Consider the following 18,620-nt stretch of genomic DNA (forward strand, 5'->3'; position numbering starts at 1 on the left):
AGACCTCAATCCAATTGAGAATCTGTGGTATGACTTAAAGATTGCTGTACACCAGCGGAACCCATCCAACTTGAAGGAGCTGGAGCAGTTTTGCCTTGAAGAATGGGCAAAAATCCCAGTGGCTAGATGTGCCAAGCTTATAGATACATACCCCAAGAGACTTGCAGCTGTAATTGCTGCAAAAGGTGGCTCTACAAAGTATTGACTTTGGGGGGGGTGAATACTTATGCACGCTCAAGTTTTCTGTTTTGTTTCACAATACAAAATATGTATGTATGTATGTATATATATATATATATATATATATATATATATATATATATATATATATATACATACACATATACATATACACACACGCACACACAATCACCACAAGAGTGAGGTACTGAAAAAGACTCGTACCATCATCTTTGTTCACAGTCTTCTCCTTCTTAATAGACCCAGCCTTGGGTCCTTTCTCTGGGGGCTTCTTCAAGGAGTTGGTGTTCTTCTTGTTGTTAATCTGCCAGAGGGAAACATATTAATTTGATGTTTTTCCCCCACAGTAATACACGTATTCAAACACAATACAGTTAACCTTAATTTAAAACTGTATGCACTGAGAGTGAGTAACACAATAGCATGTATCCTACCTCAATCTGAGGGGCCTCTCCCAGCTGCAGGTTGTTAAACATGGCAGCATAATCCCCATTCAGACCCATTAGATTCTCATGGGTTCCTTTCTCTGTGATGCTGCCATCCTTCATGAAGATCACCTCGTCACAGTCCACCAGGTACTGCAGACAGACAGGGAGAGAGGAAGGGACACTCTTAACCCCTTCTAATGCAGGGATGGAATAAGACTCCCACTGCAAAGCAGCTTGATCCATTTCTGGTTTTACAATAAGTTAAATAAGACACACCTGAGCTTGTTATCTATACACTGTGGCTAATCAAGCGTGTAGTAACTGGAATGGGAGGGGGGGGGGGGGGGGGCGGGGGCCACAGCACTGCCCTTGTTCCCATCCCTATAATACGTGCCATTATTTATTAGAAAGCGAACTGGGAATGGTTACTCAGAGACCAGAGTCTCATTGTAAGATGGGCAAGAAGCAGCAGCATTACAAACAAACAGCGGGCAGCAGTAAGACTCCTCATGAATACCTGGAGCTGGTGAGTAACAAACAGGATGGTTTTCTGTTTCAGCTGCTTTTTGATGGCGTTGTTGAAGATGTGGTTGCCCACATGTGCGTCGAGTGCACTCAGGGGGTCGTCCAGTATGTAGATGGCACGGTCGCTGTACAGAGCCCTGGCCAGGCTGATTCGCTGTCTCTGCCCTCCGCTCAGGTTAGCTCCGCGCTCCCCGACCTGCACACACACCAGACACAGATGAAGTTGGGCCCTCTTGGGGTGTGCTGTACAGCAAGGGTGGCCCTTCAGAACCATGGCTAGCCACCCCTGCTGCATAGTGCTGCCCCGTCAGTAAGAGATACTCACCTCCGTCAGGTCACCATTGGGGAGGATAGCCAGGTCAGTTCTCAGACAGCAAGCACTCAGCACTGTATTGTACCTGTATAGAGAAGGAAAGCGCACTCATGTGGAAATTCCGTAACTGAAAAGAGTTTGTTTTTATAGGCTAGATCTGCTCCAGCTGTCCATCTTCTCTACTGTGGGAACTATGGAACCAGAGGCCTGGTCCTTGTGGCAGTTTCTAGATGGAAACTGGCTGTGCTTTTGTATGAAATGGTATGCTTGACTATTCAACTCACTTACACAGACACACACACGCTTTGTTAAAGCTTCTACTTTATCAGTTGTGGGTGCCTCATTAAACGATTTCAGTAACTATTCAGTTATTTGTTAGATACTGGCTTAGAAAGCTACTAAACAGCAGTATTTCCTTTAGCTACAACCCTGTAACAAACAGATACAGCTTCAATCCTAACTTAACATGGACATGGTCCACTTGGAACAAAGCTCAGTTGAGTGTGCTCTGAGTGTGAGGGTTATTCAGAGATTGAGCAGAAACCTGCTGGAACACCAGTACTGCATTAGCACTGCTCCCCGCAGTCTCACCACCCCTTCATTACCTGTCCTCCTCGTACTCCTTCCCGAACAGGATGTTGTCTCTCAGGGAGGAGTTGAAGATCCAGGCCTGCTGAGCCACGTAGGCAAAGTTCCCATTCACAGCGATGCAGCCGTCCAGCAGGGTCATCTACACAGGGGCGGACACAGGACATGACTCAGCCGTGCAGCTTGCTCCCTTTTCAACCAAAAACCCTTTCATGAAATCTGCAGGATTTTTTTATTTTTTTTCAGTTTCTTACCTGTCCCAATATGGCTGAAATCAGAGAGGTCTTTCCACTCCCCACACTGCCACAGATCCCAATCAGCTTCCCCTAATTTGAGAGAAAAACCCACAAGAATCTGTTAGGATCACAGAATAAACACAACATAAAACTTGAATTAAAAAAAAAAAAAAAAAACACACACACTAGGCAAATACAAAGGTGACATAAAACAAAACCTATATAATAAAAACAATTCTACTTCACAGTGTAGGTGCAGCACTTGAATGCCCCTGGTAGCTGGGTGCTGTAGTACAGTTCTCTCACCTCCTCAATGGAGAGCTCGATGCAGTGCAGAGTCCTCTGCAGTCGCAGGCTGATGCTCTGGATCACCTTGCTCTCATCCCCTGGGCTGTGCTGCTCGTCACTGTCCAGCAGGAGTTGTCCTTTCTGCTCAGCCAACACTCCCTGCTTCCCCAGCCCCTCCTCCTCCTCCTCCTCCTGCCTCTTCCAGTCTCTCCTCCTGCCCTTGTCTTTCTTCAGTTTTGGGGTGCCCTTGGGCGTGGGGTAGGCGCTGGTGCTGGACGAGTCCCACGCCAGGCTGGCGCCTGTCAGCTCTATGGCATTGAGGGGGTTTGATGGCTTTGTCCTTATGATCTGAACCTCCTCCATTAGAAATAAACTCTGAACAGGGGTTGTGAGAGAGGTGCAAAGACACAACAGCTTATGTGTGGGGACATGCCAGTGGCACAGGCAGAAAAACACAGCGTCAGGATAAGAGGGAGGAGAGCTGCTGCTGAAGGGCAAAACACAGCTTATTAGTGGAGACTGGTTCCAGGGGCCATACCTTTGAGCTGCTTACTGATTTCAAGTGCAAAGCTGTGAGAAAAAGCCCAAGAGAGACACTTCAGTGCCAAGCTTTTTCAGGATTGCGTTGCAAACGTTTTAACAGTTATGGTGGAACCAGCCTTTTTTTTTAATTCCAATTCTTAAAATGTGTAAAATTATTAATGATGTAAACGGGTTGTCTCTAACACACGATTGTACAGTTGAGCCTATTCAGAAGGAACATGTCAATGAGTTTGATGAAATCATGGATTACAAATAAAGGCATTAAAACATTTCTGGTAAGCATGTTTAAAATGTTTATTTTTACAGGTACAGTTGCTGAATCTATTACAATCTATTCTGCTTTATTTGCCTTTATTATATCAGGAATCAACTGTAGTGAGCACAGGAGACCAAAAGTTTGTAAAGGGAAGAGAACGAGCTATATAAAAATTGTAAAACGTGCAAGAGGACCACGATTTGTTTTCCTCATCCAATTCTTTCATCCTCATGTGAACCTCAATGTCTCTTGGTGAAGATGATCTGACCAGATATAACCGGCTGATCCAGCACTCACTGAGAAGGAGTTATGGCTGTTTTGTATTCTGTTAGTTCTGTATTCTATTTGCAGTAAAGTTACATGAGTCGCACCTATCACGTACTCTTCAGAGCCGATGAATCCCCTGAACACACTTGCCCGTTTAATACTCAGTCAGCATCATCAAGTCGAATAGCTTAAAACAAATAAGAAAAAACCCTCTTGGTGTGGATGAGACGATGATTGAACTTGTGCAAGCTTCCTCTGCATAGATGCAGTTATGTACTCTGTAGCAAAATGTGAATGCTGTATTGTAAAGTAGCAGGTCAGCCTCACTGCAGCAAAACAGGTAAATACAGAGCCTTATTGTTAGCAACTCGGCTCTGCTTTTGCCCAATGCCGTACCCATGCTTTTACTGTGCTTTATGAGCGGTTTAGTCGTTTGTTAGTCGCTTTCAACAACAAAAATATTCTGCAGGATTCATAAAAAAAGCATCCCACACACAAGCACGTTTCATAGAATTATTCAGAGTATTAGACTAATCCATGACGGTCGAGGAAGCAAACAAAGCTATTAATTAAAAAAGCAGTTTGTGAATATCCTTGTGAAAAGAAATAACGGATATGGGTGAAAGGTCCTTGCAGCCAATGCTAGCTACAGGATGATATCCCAGCATTGTGCAGTGTGACACCCCAGCATTGCGCAGTCCACCCCTACAGTATGATACAACTAGTGTCCTGCCTGCAGGCACCATGAATAAAAAGGCATAGCAAACTAAAATTCACCGTAATCTTAATGGCATTCTTAGCTTACTTCTTGTCCTTGGTTCCCATTTCAAGTAGTTTTATGTATTGTTATTCAAGCCAGCATAATTACAAAAAGAAAAATAAATGACCCATGACTTTTACTAGGCTAGCATTCAAGTACAAAAAACATGTCTTTAATTTGAAATTCCCACCCCTACAATGTCCAGATTTGAAGGACAAATACCTGCAGTAGTATGGAATTAAATTATTACCTATTACAGGTGAATGATAAAGATGTATCCACATATGAAGTGCTGTTATTACCTGGTGAGGTACTTAAACACTGAGACATTGGTCAGTGAAAGAGCATGTGAAAGGTGTCTTACCTTAAACCTGTCTACAGCCACGGAGGCCTCGGACAGAGACTTCACAGAGAAGGGGGTCACTTTGAGAGCGAACGTCATAGCATTGAAGACCGTCACAACGGTGAATGCCTGGAAAAAAAAGAAAGAAAGATTTAACCAACAAAGTACACACACTCTTGAACGGTCCATTGGACACGTTGCTGCTGTGTATATATTTAATCTACAGTATAGGTAGATCTATCCATAGATTTCAATGTAGTATATTTGAATGGTCTAGGCAGTGGTGTTTTAAAATACAGACGGTCTAGGGATGACACATAGACTTGGTTAGAACTTTATATAATAATACAGTGAAGAAAAGGTTTTGTGAATAAAGAACTGCAGTTCCAAAGTTTGAGAGCGGAGGTTTAACATCCGTCACTGTTGGGATCACTGCCCCCCTTGTCTTTATTCAGTACCTGGGCTGCGGTGAGGTCATAGCCCAGCAGCATGTGCACGGAGAAGGTAGCAACGCTGGCAATCACCACCACGATGGGAGCCACCCCCACCGTGATGCTCTGGAAGTACCCGGCACGCTCCAGGATCCTCCGCTCCTCCTCGCGGATCTCTACAACGGGAGAGGGAGGAGCAGGTCACACACACACATACACACATCCCCATTGGGAGTTCAAAACTACAGCACTCCGCAACACTGCAGACTGCAATCTAATAGTATGGCAACAGATAGGTTAATGGACACTGAATAAAAGGTATTTAAAGACCTAGATGTCATTAGGTAAGCAAATTAGGTTTTAGTATCATAAAGTATTTGGAATAACTTTGCAATAATGTCAATTGTGAGACACCCATGACCACTTCCACTATAAACACGTCAACTGGGATAACATTAGAATGGAATGCAAATTGGATAAAAATACATGGGAACATTGGTAATGTTAGCGCACATCTTTGCACAGAGAGGCAAAAGTGGACTCTGACAGGAAATGAACAGAGAGCCACAAGACAATTCTTTTTATAGGTCACCAAGCAGCTGCAGAGGTAAACTGAACACACACTTACTCTGCACAGCCTGGGAAAACGCTTTCACCCAGGCATACATCTTTATAAACTTGATGTAGTTGAGGATTTCACTCATCTTCTGCACCCGGTCATCTGTCACCGCGACCCCCTTTCTTCTGAAATAGGCTGTGAGTCTGGAGACAAACATCTGGAGTGCAGGAAAGAGGCTCAGGTAAGCGCAGACAATCAGAAATCATTCACTGCAACAAAAAGCCACATAGCAAAGAAAACACACATTTACCATAATGCTACCTGACATGCACTACATCTGTTGCAGTTTTTGTTTTCTTTTGCATTCCGCAGGGTTAAGAACATACAAAGTCATCTGCATGCAAAGACATGCTCTACTCAGAAGAGTGAAGGTGGTCCTTGAGCCAGTTAGGCCATTGCAATACCTTACCACTTACCATGGCTGGGTAGAAGAGAATGAAGACCGCGGATCCCAGTAAACTTGTAGGTCCGAGAACGATCACATTAAAAACCATCCCAAGGATTGCTATGAGCGGGCCACCGGTCAACAAACTCCCCACCGCAGCAGCTTCGAACATCCGCAGACCGTCGTTGGAGCACATGTTTATCAACTGGGAAAGAAAAAAAAATAATACAAATAAGCACATACTTTTCACCTCCTACAAAACCAACCACTCAACAACACCACCACACCAGAGTAACAGTGACATGGTATCCAGTAGTACCCACCTCTCCCATTGACTTCTCCTTGATATTTTTCAGCCGGAGGATCTTTTGGAAAGCCAGGGTGAGGATTGCCCCTCGGAGCCGGGTGCCAGTGCGGTAGTTAAGGGCCCAGGTGAGGGCCAGAGACCAGGACCGGATCACCTCCGTCATGAAGAGCCCGAGAACCAGCAGCAAGCCGTAGGAGACCTGGGGCTCGCTGTGCTGCGTGTACTCCAGCAGACCCTTCACCACGAAGGCCTAGGGAAGGGGCAGACAAGAAACCGGGCGTGAGTCTCACCCAGCGCAACACAGTGGCGCGTCAACATTTACAAATACCAGCTATACAATTAGAATGCAGAAAGAAACTTAAACAAATACACGCAATGGATTTCTTCCCTTCCAAGTCTGCTAAATCTTTTATCAGTAATCGAAACTACAGTGAAGCTAAAATTCAGCAAACTTCTACCTTTAAAAGAAAACCAGGAGATGGCAGTGAGAATGAACAGTCAACAAAAACTGCTAAAGCGACCTCAGCAATCTGCGATGTACTGTGTGTGTGTATATAATTACCTTTCTTTCGTTTCTATAAAAGATCCTTTGAAAAGAACAAAGAAACAATGAAAAACACTGACAAGCATGATACTGTTTCTCATACAAAGGCAGGACAGGTTTCATTCTATTTAACACATTCTTCCCTGTTTGTCTGGCTTGTATTGTGCGGACAGAAAGACATTGTACCTACAGTTAGACTGGGGAGGAGTAGGGAGAGGACAACAGGGGCTTTTGTTTGTTTTATCCTAGAAATAAACATCAGCAGTTTAAATTATTATACAGAGGGAAAAAAAAGAAGAGCAGAAAGAGAGAGAAACAAAAAAAGACAGCAGAGTAACTGTAATGAATCTCATTGAAACCACACCCCCCCCCCATACTCATCTCACCTCCATGAATAATATCCTCTACTCAGCACCTGCAGAACCAGCAGAACAGCAGCCTCTCATCCCTGTACATTCAGGAGCGGGCACACACACACACACACACACACACACACAGGCAGCAACTTATTGAATGAAGGACAGCAGGAACATTTTATTTAAAATATTTAAAATAAAAAAAAAAAAAAAAAAAAAAAAATCAGAACATCAAATATCCAGTAATGCATTTTCATAAACAATTTATAAAAAATAAAGTTTGTGGAGAGCAACATTTCAGTACAAATTTAACAGAGTTAACAAATAAAAAAAAATAAAACAGGACAGCAATTGTCACAAATATCATGCCATACATTTTCACAGCAGTTTGAAGTCACTTTATACAGACACATTGGTGCAATTTTCTGAACGCTTTGGAATGCACAGGTTTCAGTCTGTATTTCTCCCAGATGGAAAAGCATTGACACTTTTTCCACATTATTACTCCCTGGTTAAATTTTCTAAAAGCTATAGCAATGGGGAGAAAAAAAAAAAAAAGTCTGCGTGAAGCACAACCACATTTCTACTCCATCAAATCTGACTTTAAACCAAGGGGGATCAAACTAAATAAATGAAAGCAATGAATGCTGCAGTTGCTGTATTGCTGGGGTGGATGTACAAGTTCAGGATGACTTTGCCCTTGGCAGCATCCCACCCAAGAGACTAGGATCTATTAGATTTTTTTTTTGGCATATTAAAAACAGAAGAGTTGCAGGGCGGGCATGTGAAACCGACAGGCCGCTGTTTCTATTGTTCTTTCTGGATTTACGTTCCTCCAGCTTTGACATTGCACAAGTGATCAAAGTCAGAAATCACAGACAAGCACAATGTAAAAGTGTACGCTTGCAGAACACTTGGAATGAAGAAGAGTCTGCATTCTAATTTTGCATAGGGTCTCTCTCCACTGCTTGAGTGATCTGTATGAAAAACCACAGTCGACTGATCTTATTGATCAGGGATGGAAATTTCCTTCAGTAGAGTAAAATGAATGGCAGGCAGTTAATCAGGGCTCTTTATTGTATTGTTGAGATCAGGAATACATTGGTTTCCAGGGAAGCACATCAGTCAAGTCTTTTAGAAAAACTGTGGGTCTGACGTCAGCAAGAGTCCATTATATCAAAATATGGCAGGATACAAAATAAAGGTTGTTGGCGAACACACAATAACTTTATAACAGAACAGCTCAACATTTGATATCAGACAACAACGTTCATCTGTTATTATAAAAACAAAAAGCAGGCATCTAAACATTAGTGATTCCTAATCTGATGAGTTTTCCAGAATTAAACAATTATATTTGCAGTAAGAAAATAAAAAAGTGTCATGATTTACAAAGATAAACAAGTATCTACAGTATATACAACGTAAATAAATAAATAAATATTCAAGAAAGAATACTGGTTGCTGTAAGCATTCCTGTTTAATAAATGTCACCTTACCTCTCAGGCTTTTGCAGTAGGTTTCTGCCTGGGCGCCCCTCTTATTCCCTCAGTGGAATACGGATATCCTGTGAATTCTAAAGAACAGCTTCTGTCATTTGTTCCACTGCAGGGACAGCAGTGACTTCCATCTTCTGTCCCTGTCTATCTCCTCCCCCCCACCTCCCTGCTTCACACCCCACTCTCCAACGAGAGTACCTGCAATTTGAGGCAGAAAAAAGCTGGAATAATGAAGGGAGGGGCCTCGCTGGGACACACACCGAGATACGCTACACTAGGGTGCTTGGCTATCAAGTGACCTTCCTTTAGAAAAAGTAATACAATCTGAAACTTACTGTCTGGGAAATCTGCGAGTCTGACTCCTTCAACTGTATTGTATTGCACCTGGTATGTATAAATGTATTGTATTGCACATGGTATGCAATCTCTTGTGGTAGTATTTGGAACTGGCTATACAGACTCTGTGGATGGTCGCAGTTTGAAAACTTTGCTATCATAACTTTACCAGGGAGTTATGAATAACCTTAACTTACCACCCACCCCCTCATAACTGTTTCTGTATGATAAATCCAGTGCAGAAAGGCTTCCTGAACACTATTACAAATGCTTCTCAGTGTAACTAACAGAACATTTAAAAATGATTGTCATGCAATGTTCTTCTATACAACAGCTACAATTGAGAGTGAGTTCTGATTGAAATCAAAATGCAAAAGCTAGGATGCTCATGCAAACACACCAGCACGCCTTCATTTTTCCAGTTTTGTTTCTTTTCAAAATGGATTTCATGATGATGATTTACAAGCTGGTTTGACCAGAGTGTGAATGGATTATGGGGATATACACCCTAGTGATTTCAATCTCTAGGCTGCAAAGACTATTTAACAGTCCCTCCCTCCCTCCCTCTCTTGGTCTTACGAAATCCTGTTCAAAGCAACTTTGACTGAGGGAAAGAGAAGACCTGCGTGTGAATCTACAGTTAATTCCACACAGTGAAATGCCCTGCATCCATCCATTGTGTCCGTGATCGTATTGGAAGATTAATGAACCCTGTCTTATTGGATTTGTGGTTTCTAATTTGGGGTGGTTCTGGTTCACGCTGGGGAATGGGCTCCCTTTCTGGTGCCAGTGAGAATCCATCGCTGAAGAGTTCATCAAGACAATGAAGGAAAAGAAACTCACTACATACCCTGGAGTGAAACAGTGACAGAAGCTCTTCTTGGTGTGTTAACCCTGACACCTGGGGAAAGACTTCTCTAGACACCTGGAAAAAGTCTTTCACATTATTTATTTTTTTTGTTGCTTTATGCGTCTAAAGAAATCACAATGAAACATAACCTCTAATTTTGAAATCAAGTCATTTAGTTGATAAGATTAGGTCTTCATTCCACACAAAGATTTATTAAAAACACAACAAAAAACCACAACAAGGGGGCATGAAGCACCAGCCCTTAGAAGAATGTTAAAGAAGGAAAAAAATAAGCAATTGCAAACAAAGAAAAAAGAGGAAAGCAATCTGCATCGTTCTGGGCACAATAATTAAAGCAACTGCGCTATAAACAAAATATATATTGGTTACAAGCAACCTAAACTAATCAAACACCGATTCCAATGACTTTCTGCTAATTTGATAGGTAACTTGTCTCTGTCAACAATGTCTACTAAAATGAACCTTACTAAACTAACTTAGAAACAGCGTCTGCATTGTTGTGCACAGCATTCCTTTGTATGGAATAGCACAGTACAGACTCCTATATAATCCAAAACCTCCAGAGTGTGTTAGTGTCCTCTACTCTTATCAAACATCCAGGCTATCGGTTCTGTAACATGGACACATGTGCTCCACTCGACACCGATGTGATTCACACATTCCTGGCCTGGATTGCATGCTATATGCATTGCCTCAATTAGCAAGCAGTGTGCGTTCCACACTGATGTAGTGCATCACGTCTGAAGGTAGGTTTAGTTTGAGTTAAGCACTCCGCCCTCAATCCCAACAGAGACAAATTCTCTGGGGTTTGAACAAAGTCAAGTTTTAAAAAAAGGGGCAGATATACTTACTGGTCCAGTGAAGCCAGCTAGCTGTGTGATCATAAGGGAAACTATAGAGATGAGAATCCTTGTGCGGCAGAACTTCCAGACCACCCTCCTGAGAGAGGCGTCCTCCTCCCCAAAGTCCTGGAGCTCACTCTGCCATAGCCGTGCCAGCCTGCAGCGTACAGGGGTACAGGGGGACAACACAGTGAGGAACAAGGGCAACTGATCTAGAACTGCAAGAGCCCACTATCGCGAACCAGCTCTCCTCCACAACAAGCAGGCAGAGACACCTAGGTGAGGGGCAATGGTGTTGATGCCAACTGAAACAAACAAATTGAAGAAGCAGCAGCTTGAATCTGTGCTGGATTGCTGCTCTCCCCGAAGACAGCAGCTTTTCCGAGCATCTGTTTCTTCAGTGGTTTCAATTAGAATGGTGCTGTTGCTCACCTCAATGCGAGAACCTGCTTGCTGTGGTGCAAAGCCCAATATCTGAATAATCAGTTCATGCAGTGCCAAAAACTGTACTTCCCAGAAACTGAAATGCAGAGTGTGAACCCGGAGAGCCCCAGTGCCTTACCTCCTGCTGTTGTGCTCTGAGCTCTCGAGCTTGGACAGTGCCCATATATCCTCGAGGAACAGCTCTCCTTTCTTATGGGCTTGGGCAGCCACGGGAGTCAGCCAGTTAAATGTCATTAAGGAGAACAGGCCAGCATTGTCCACGGGGTGCTTGTATCTGCAAGAGGTGGAAATGACACACATGTCAGTGCGCTGCATTGAAATTTCTATAATAAAACATCTGCCCCATCTTCTACAGAACGGCCTCCAAAATGATTCATTTATTTAATATTTCATCAAAATAAGTATAAACATCTTCTCAAAAGAGGACAAAAAAAACACAACAACTTTAAAAAATAATCTACAGAATCCAAACTAAATTGCAGAAACATGCGCAGCGTGATAGTGTCTCAATGGATACAGGGTACTCTTGACTTGATGCTCATCAGAGCTAAAAACTACAGTGCAACACTGGGTGAAGCAAACTATTCGAAATACAAAAGAACTGGGCATTGCCCTTCAGCAGCTTAGCAAACACCGGATATTAAAAAGCCGACATGTCTACTTGTTACAGCTACAGTACAGCTAGCATTAAGAGCAACGCTACAATAAGAAGCGTTTTTCTGAGCAGCTTGCTCTGTGGATTGTTCCCCGCCACCCCGCCCCCTGGAACACTCACTTGGATGTGGTGCGGAACGGTTTAAGCAGGTTGATGCTCTGATGGTACTTGCTCTTGTGATTCTCCTCTTCCAGGATTTTAAGCTGCTCCAGGGGAAGCCCCTCTGCTCGCGCCGCTGTCTCCAAGGCATCCTGGCACACTGAGCGGCTCTGAAAGAGGGAACCAGACGTGCGTTTCAGAACCCATTCCTGCTTTATTTACCACCGACACTGATACAGGTCGGTATCTACTGTAGAAGTAGTTATAATAGCAGGTTAGATTTTAAAGTGCTTGGTAAGCACCTCTACACATTGCAAGTAAAAAAAAAAATTAACATATAAAAGTTTAGGCTTATTAAAATAATTGAATTCTTCTGAACCATGGTGCTTTTCAACAGATCGATGACAAATGAAATTCACATATAGAAAATAGGTGTAAATTACATACGGTTTTTCAGAACATGTCAGCCCTGTGTTTACCCAAGCTCCTGGGCCTTTGCAGGTTAAGATGCTCCTGACTAGATACAGTTCAATTTAAGGTCAGATTATAAGTCCAATCAGACTCAAGTAAATGCATGACACAGGCAATTCTACTACAGAGGGGGGTGGGGGGGGGGGGGGGGGGGAATGAAAAAAAAAAAAAAAGGTGAAAGAAAAACAGGCTTCAAAATCAAAATCTACCATGACACCCTCTACCAGAAAAATGAACCAGATCAATCCTCGTCAGCTTACTGTGCCTAGAATATCCACAACTTTCAATGAGAGCCCACTGGCAGGGAGGCATGGAATTCAACATGCCCTGCGTTATTCATTTAGAGACAAGAGTCAGTATTTACTAGCACACCCAGTGCCTCAAACAATCAACTGCTTAGGAGATTATAGAACAGCGCCAGCAGTGACCTTCTGCGTCCTGAAGGACCTTCTACTGTAGTCACTGGCTTTACAGTACGGTCTGTCTTCAATTTAGAAAGGTCAGCCGAGAGCCTACCACTGTGTTCCTTTAGTGAAACTGATAACTTCTTATAGAATAAAAAATAAGCAACGCTATGTTTCAACAGCATGGCTAATTCTAGGATCCAGGCCAGATAATTATGTCCTTGCTTCCACTCTATATAACAATCTTTGCAACTCAGCTACTTCCCAGACACAATGAACAAAGAACCACAGCCCACTCCAAACAGGAATGCTGCCAGCCCTGCTCTCTGCTCTCTTGAATAAAGTGGAAGCACTCCCCAACCTACAGCTTGCACTGCAGTACTTGCAAAGCGCACTGGCCCAAACAAAAATCGAAATGCATTCCCAATGCACCCCTTTCCAGTTTGCTGGTTCGTTTGACAGCACTTCACAGTGGTCAAAGCCCTTTGATATGGTCTCACACACATCAAGCCACCAGCACAAGCTGGCTCTGATTTCCTCCCCGGTTCAGTACGCTCTGCAGCTCATTCGTATTTCTATCACACGCTATAAAGAACCATAAAGAATATCACAGGATGAAAACAAACCACAAGCCCCTGCTCCACCTGCATGGAAAGAAAGGAAAACATTCACCGAGCTAGAATTGTTAACCTGGTAATACGTTCTATTTATTTAAATTCTGTAGGAACGCTATACATGTTGTCTAGAGTGCTTGCTTTACAGCTCACAGCAGTAGTGGTGTAAACTGACTGCATGCCCACAGTCACACTAATGCTGAAGTACTCAGGAAGGATGTGGAACACAACAACATTAAAACAGACCAAGCTTGATGCTTCCCGGGAGACCCTTCAAAATGGCATCATTAGTTGCCGATAGTGGCCGGGATCCAATGGAAAGGCACCAACAAATAAATAAAAAACTTGCCGGCCATTGGTAAAGAGCACTTTACCAATCAGCTAACTGCAGCGTGTGGTGCTGATGCAGTGGGGCTTGTCTCTAGGGAAGCATGAACGAGACAGCCACTGCAATGAAACAGCAGAAAAAAAAAAAAAAAGCACAGGTGCCCTCTGGAAGAGTCAAATCCTGCTGAGTCATTGGGAAGAGAGAGGAAAGAAGGGGGGGGGGGGGGGCTGCTTCAGCACTCAGGTGCTGCATTGCCAACAGCACTTACTGTAGTTACCGGCTGGCAATGGTGCAGAAAGGGTCAGCTTCTTCAATTTCTAGAAGCATGGGAGATGCCAGAGAACTCAAGCAGGTTCCACATTTCTACCGATTTGTGCCAACTCAGCAGAAGGAAAACCATTTATCCTAGGGTTCCAAATGTAGACGTTAAAACAAAACCGTCAGTGCTGCAAGTATTTTGAAGGAACGGGTTGCAAAAGGGTTACATCAAAGTTAGAAAAATAGATCTTTATTTGGAGTTGGATGGAGCCCCCGTCCTGGAGAACACGTGATCCTTCAGTCTTCAGGCTCAGGTTCAGGTCAGCTGCAAACCAGCAGATTATGTGGTGTTAGTTCTCTTTGCTTTATTGTAGCATCAGGTTCAGAGAGCCTGATAATCCTGTGGGCCGGTGACTGATGATATCTGACAATATCTTCCTAATTAAACTGCCAGGAATCACATTTATTACACGGAAAGGCGTGGGTGCTCCGAATTATACCAGAGACCGAGAACTGGAATCTGAATTGAGGCAGCAGGAGGAGGTCTGTGGGGCATGTCCTCACTAATGGGGTTTGAACTGCAGTCGCTTGTTCCAATACCTGCAAAGCACAGGAGGTGCCACACAAGCAGGTGCCACTGAAGGTGATCTGGACCGACAGTTCTGACACAGAGCAAGAGAGCAGTCCCTGTGCGCAGCTCAAGCAAGCACTGCAAATGATTTAATATTCCCACAATCCTACTAGTCTAGGGGTCTCCAATAACTGTCCTGGAGGGCCATTCCAGTCCTGGTTTAACAGATGCAATTATATAATTAACTACTTAAGGTCTGGATGGAGGTTTAAATGATGAATTGAACTAATTTAGAGCAGGGCTGGAACAAAGTCTAGGAGTGGAAGTGCCAACTTTCTACTAGTCAATCTAGGCATCCATCTAAATGGGATTAATATGACGATATATGAGCATTTACCCTGGTTAAACTGCACAGTAACTTTGCAGTATTCTCATGTTTGCCATGGTTATGTCACCATTTAAAAAAAAAAAAAGTTTAATAAGCTTTACTGTACCTCCCTGTGCTTTACAGTGCTAATCTCTGCATTACCATGCTTTATAACAGTTTACTATGCTTACACTACTTCTAGAAGGGCACGGGCAGGATACTCAAAACAAAATATAACAAAACTAGCAAAATATACCACTGTACTGTACAAGGCGGTATCCAGCTATGAGGCACAGACCTCGGTTAAAATCATACAAACAGTTATTTACTTACGTTCTTAGACGTTGCTTGGCCGCAGTGCCTCTGATTTTTCATGGCTGGCTACTGCCCTGCTGTATATTTGAAACAGTTGAACACACTGAGTGCCACTGTCCTGATTTGAACAATCTTCTCTTTAACTATATTGTCATGATAACTTTACTCGATTTCTGTTAACCATAAAAGACAAGTTTAAATGTAATGTATCAAATTAGAGAAATACAAAGCTTGTGTTCAGATTTTGTGCTTGTGCTTTAGGAGGCAGGTACTTGGTTTCACTGTGGAGAAGCACACTCACCTGTGCTTTAGGAGGCTTATACTTGGTTTCACGAAGCTCCTGTGTGTTTCTCCTGGCCACACCCCTGTACCCAGGACTGGGGAGTACATAGTCTTTGCCCAGGTCAATGTCTTTCATATTTCCTCACTGAGACTGGACAAGGTTTCATAGATGGGGTGAGGGGAGGTTTCTCAAAACTCTAAATAAAAATAAGAGAACACATCATCATTAGTAGAAAGGTTAAGCAGAGTTTCCATTCTGTTTTACTCTGCTCACTGACATTTTATTATTAACACATTCAGTGGTTTAGTTTCAGGACCACAGCCAGGAAAGCAAACGCAGGCAAACTGTTTAACTCGCTTTTACTGCACTGGGACAATTCATAAATCAGGAATTTCTGTAATTGCGTTCTGTACTGAATGCCTGCCAATACAATTATCTGCAATGTGAATAGGGATTCAGTTATACTACAACCCTTGATTTCAATTGCACTTAACCCGTTAAGGTACACAAAGAATTTTGCAGCTGTTCAAATGGTTTCTTCTTCAAATACATTGAGGGCGACTCAAATTTCAGAAGAGGAAACTGAGAATCTGGATGACCAGATCCAACCTGTCAGAATTTTAAATCCTGTTTCGAACACCTTCTTGCAAAAATAACAAAGTTAGCATCACCTATTTGTCGGACACAAAACCGTACAGTATTCACACATGGCAAATGGTGTGTAAAGTATTATTTTTATAATCCAGTATTTGACTTTTTTTGTCCCTTGTCTTTTTACTAATCCTTGCACTACCGGTGATCCTGACTAGCTCCATCTCCTCACTGTCATCAGTATGCAAGCAGCTTACTATCAAGGCAAGGATAACGAAAACCCGGTGCTGCTCCCTAGGCCTAGAGGCGCAGGGCCTCTGAGTGTAGCTCAGTCACTGCAATACGCGTCTCTTCACAAAATACAAAGACATTACAGAAACTTAACACCCCCTATTAACACAAACCTGCCTGCGTCGACTTAACACATCTCACTTTACATTACTGTTCTTACATGCGTGTTTATTAAAACAAAAATAAACCTTAACCTATGATTTCGTATTAAAACACACAGACTAAACACGCCAGCGTTATTATTACAATACCGGAAATAGCATATGATATTGAATCAGCTTAGGAAACAATTAGCCACTTGTAACTCGTATATTTGAACAGTTCTAGATGATGTAATGTTTTTATTTAGTTTTATTAATATTATTTATATATATATATATATATATATATATATATATATATATATATATATATATATATATATATATATATATATATATAGCAAAAAGCAATTAATAAACTGGCAAGTCTGTTTTGAGGCTCATTATAATTTTTACCGGTAAGGAAACCTTAAAAAGACTGCTGCCAGTAGGTTTTCTACTGGGTCTGACCACTCCGTAATATCTTATTAATAGCAGAAAAAATACACTACTGGCCTCAGTCAAACTATATATAATGTGTGTGTGCGTTTTTTAAATACGTCCTAATAGCACATTTATCATTATTAATAATAAAATAAAACGTTTAAAAACCATGTTAAACGTCTAGTTTTAGAAAGATTAACTTAAGATCACAATTACTATTATTAGACTACTGATAATATATCAATAAATTCATTTTCCACATTTTCCAATCATAATAACAAATAACACGTATTGTGATATTCTTTCTCCAACCGCAAATCAAAATAGTAAACTTTGAATCCACCATAATAAAACAATATTTTAACTATAGTAAATGTAATGATTTCCCGTTTAAACGCATCTGTATGGGGGAAAAAAAAAAAAAAAAAAAAATTAACTTAGTTTCCTAAGCAACCGTTACCTTTTCTTTTCAGTATCCTGTCACTGCAGATCCAAATAATCAACTAGCGAGCAAAACAACATCACTTATAAACGAGTCGCCGGGTACCGTTGTTTCGGAGCCTTCCCTGGGAATTGTAGTCTCAAGCTGAGAGGAACACACGTCTATAGCACTTTCCAGGGTAAAAATTAGAACTACAGTTCCCAGGCATCCCTTGCATACGGTATAGGGAGATGACACTATCATAGTCGATGCCGAGAGGAGGGGTTAGACTGTGTACGCGCTACGGCCACGCGCATTACGGAATAAAATCGCCAGTCGGAATAAAGGGCGCGTGCACACGGCTACCTTGAACGGGTACTCGTCCGGCAGGTACAAAAGCAGACTTGATTCTGAACAGAAATTGCGTATTTCATATACTAATGAATTTATTAATACCGCATTGGACAGTGTATGATGTATATGCACACGTTTATTTTTAATGTGTCAAGTAACAGTATAGGTTGGTTTTTAACGCGTATACTCTATGGTTGTTCTGTTTCATAATACAGGTATCTCTAATAAATGATGGTTCGTCAAGGTACATATGGCAGTAAAGGCTTTTGCGTCACTGTTTATTACTTTATCTCTCTCCGCTCTCAGTTCGTTATCTAATGTAAATGCACTCAGTGGAATAGTACGTGGCACCATAACATACCACAGTAACTGCCCTTCAAGGTACTAACTGCATATTTATATTAACTATATTACTATGAATAGCAATGTGTTACTATGAATAGCAATATATAATGTGTGTGTGTGTGTATTTATATTTATTTATATTTATATATACGTACATACAGTGCCTTGCAAAAGTATTCAGACCCTTGACCAATTCTCTCATATTACTGAATTACAAATAGTACATTGAAATTTCGTTCTATTTGATATTTTATCTTTAAACACTGAAACTCAGAATCAATTATTGTAAGGTGACGTTGGTTTTATGTTGGGAAATATTAAGAAAAATAAAAAACTGAAATATCCTG

General features: G+C 42.0%; 1 protein-coding gene across 1 annotated transcript in view; it reads right to left on the reverse strand.

The window, feature by feature from the left end:
• Positions 1 to 17,700, reverse strand: part of LOC121323439 (multidrug resistance-associated protein 5-like) — an 18,552-nt gene extending 852 nt beyond the window's left edge. The window contains exons 1-17 of the mRNA XM_041264536.1: positions 17,614 to 17,700; positions 15,766 to 15,943; positions 12,158 to 12,306; positions 11,501 to 11,656; positions 10,948 to 11,095; positions 6,507 to 6,740; positions 6,215 to 6,388; positions 5,808 to 5,955; positions 5,207 to 5,355; positions 4,770 to 4,877; positions 2,598 to 2,954; positions 2,310 to 2,381; positions 2,073 to 2,197; positions 1,480 to 1,552; positions 1,147 to 1,350; positions 636 to 779; positions 374 to 505 (exon numbers count right to left, since the gene is read on the reverse strand). Of these exons, the coding sequence (XP_041120470.1) occupies positions 374 to 505; positions 636 to 779; positions 1,147 to 1,350; positions 1,480 to 1,552; positions 2,073 to 2,197; positions 2,310 to 2,381; positions 2,598 to 2,954; positions 4,770 to 4,877; positions 5,207 to 5,355; positions 5,808 to 5,955; positions 6,215 to 6,388; positions 6,507 to 6,740; positions 10,948 to 11,095; positions 11,501 to 11,656; positions 12,158 to 12,306; positions 15,766 to 15,882 (2,490 nt within the window). The 5' untranslated portion in view covers positions 15,883 to 15,943; positions 17,614 to 17,700. The remainder of the gene's footprint in view (positions 1 to 373; positions 506 to 635; positions 780 to 1,146; positions 1,351 to 1,479; positions 1,553 to 2,072; positions 2,198 to 2,309; positions 2,382 to 2,597; positions 2,955 to 4,769; positions 4,878 to 5,206; positions 5,356 to 5,807; positions 5,956 to 6,214; positions 6,389 to 6,506; positions 6,741 to 10,947; positions 11,096 to 11,500; positions 11,657 to 12,157; positions 12,307 to 15,765; positions 15,944 to 17,613) is intronic.
• Positions 17,701 to 18,620: the final 920 nt, after the last annotated feature.

The sequence above is a fragment of the Polyodon spathula genome, chromosome 11 (genome assembly GCF_017654505.1).
Source record: "Polyodon spathula isolate WHYD16114869_AA chromosome 11, ASM1765450v1, whole genome shotgun sequence".
NCBI lineage: Eukaryota > Metazoa > Chordata > Actinopteri > Acipenseriformes > Polyodontidae > Polyodon > Polyodon spathula.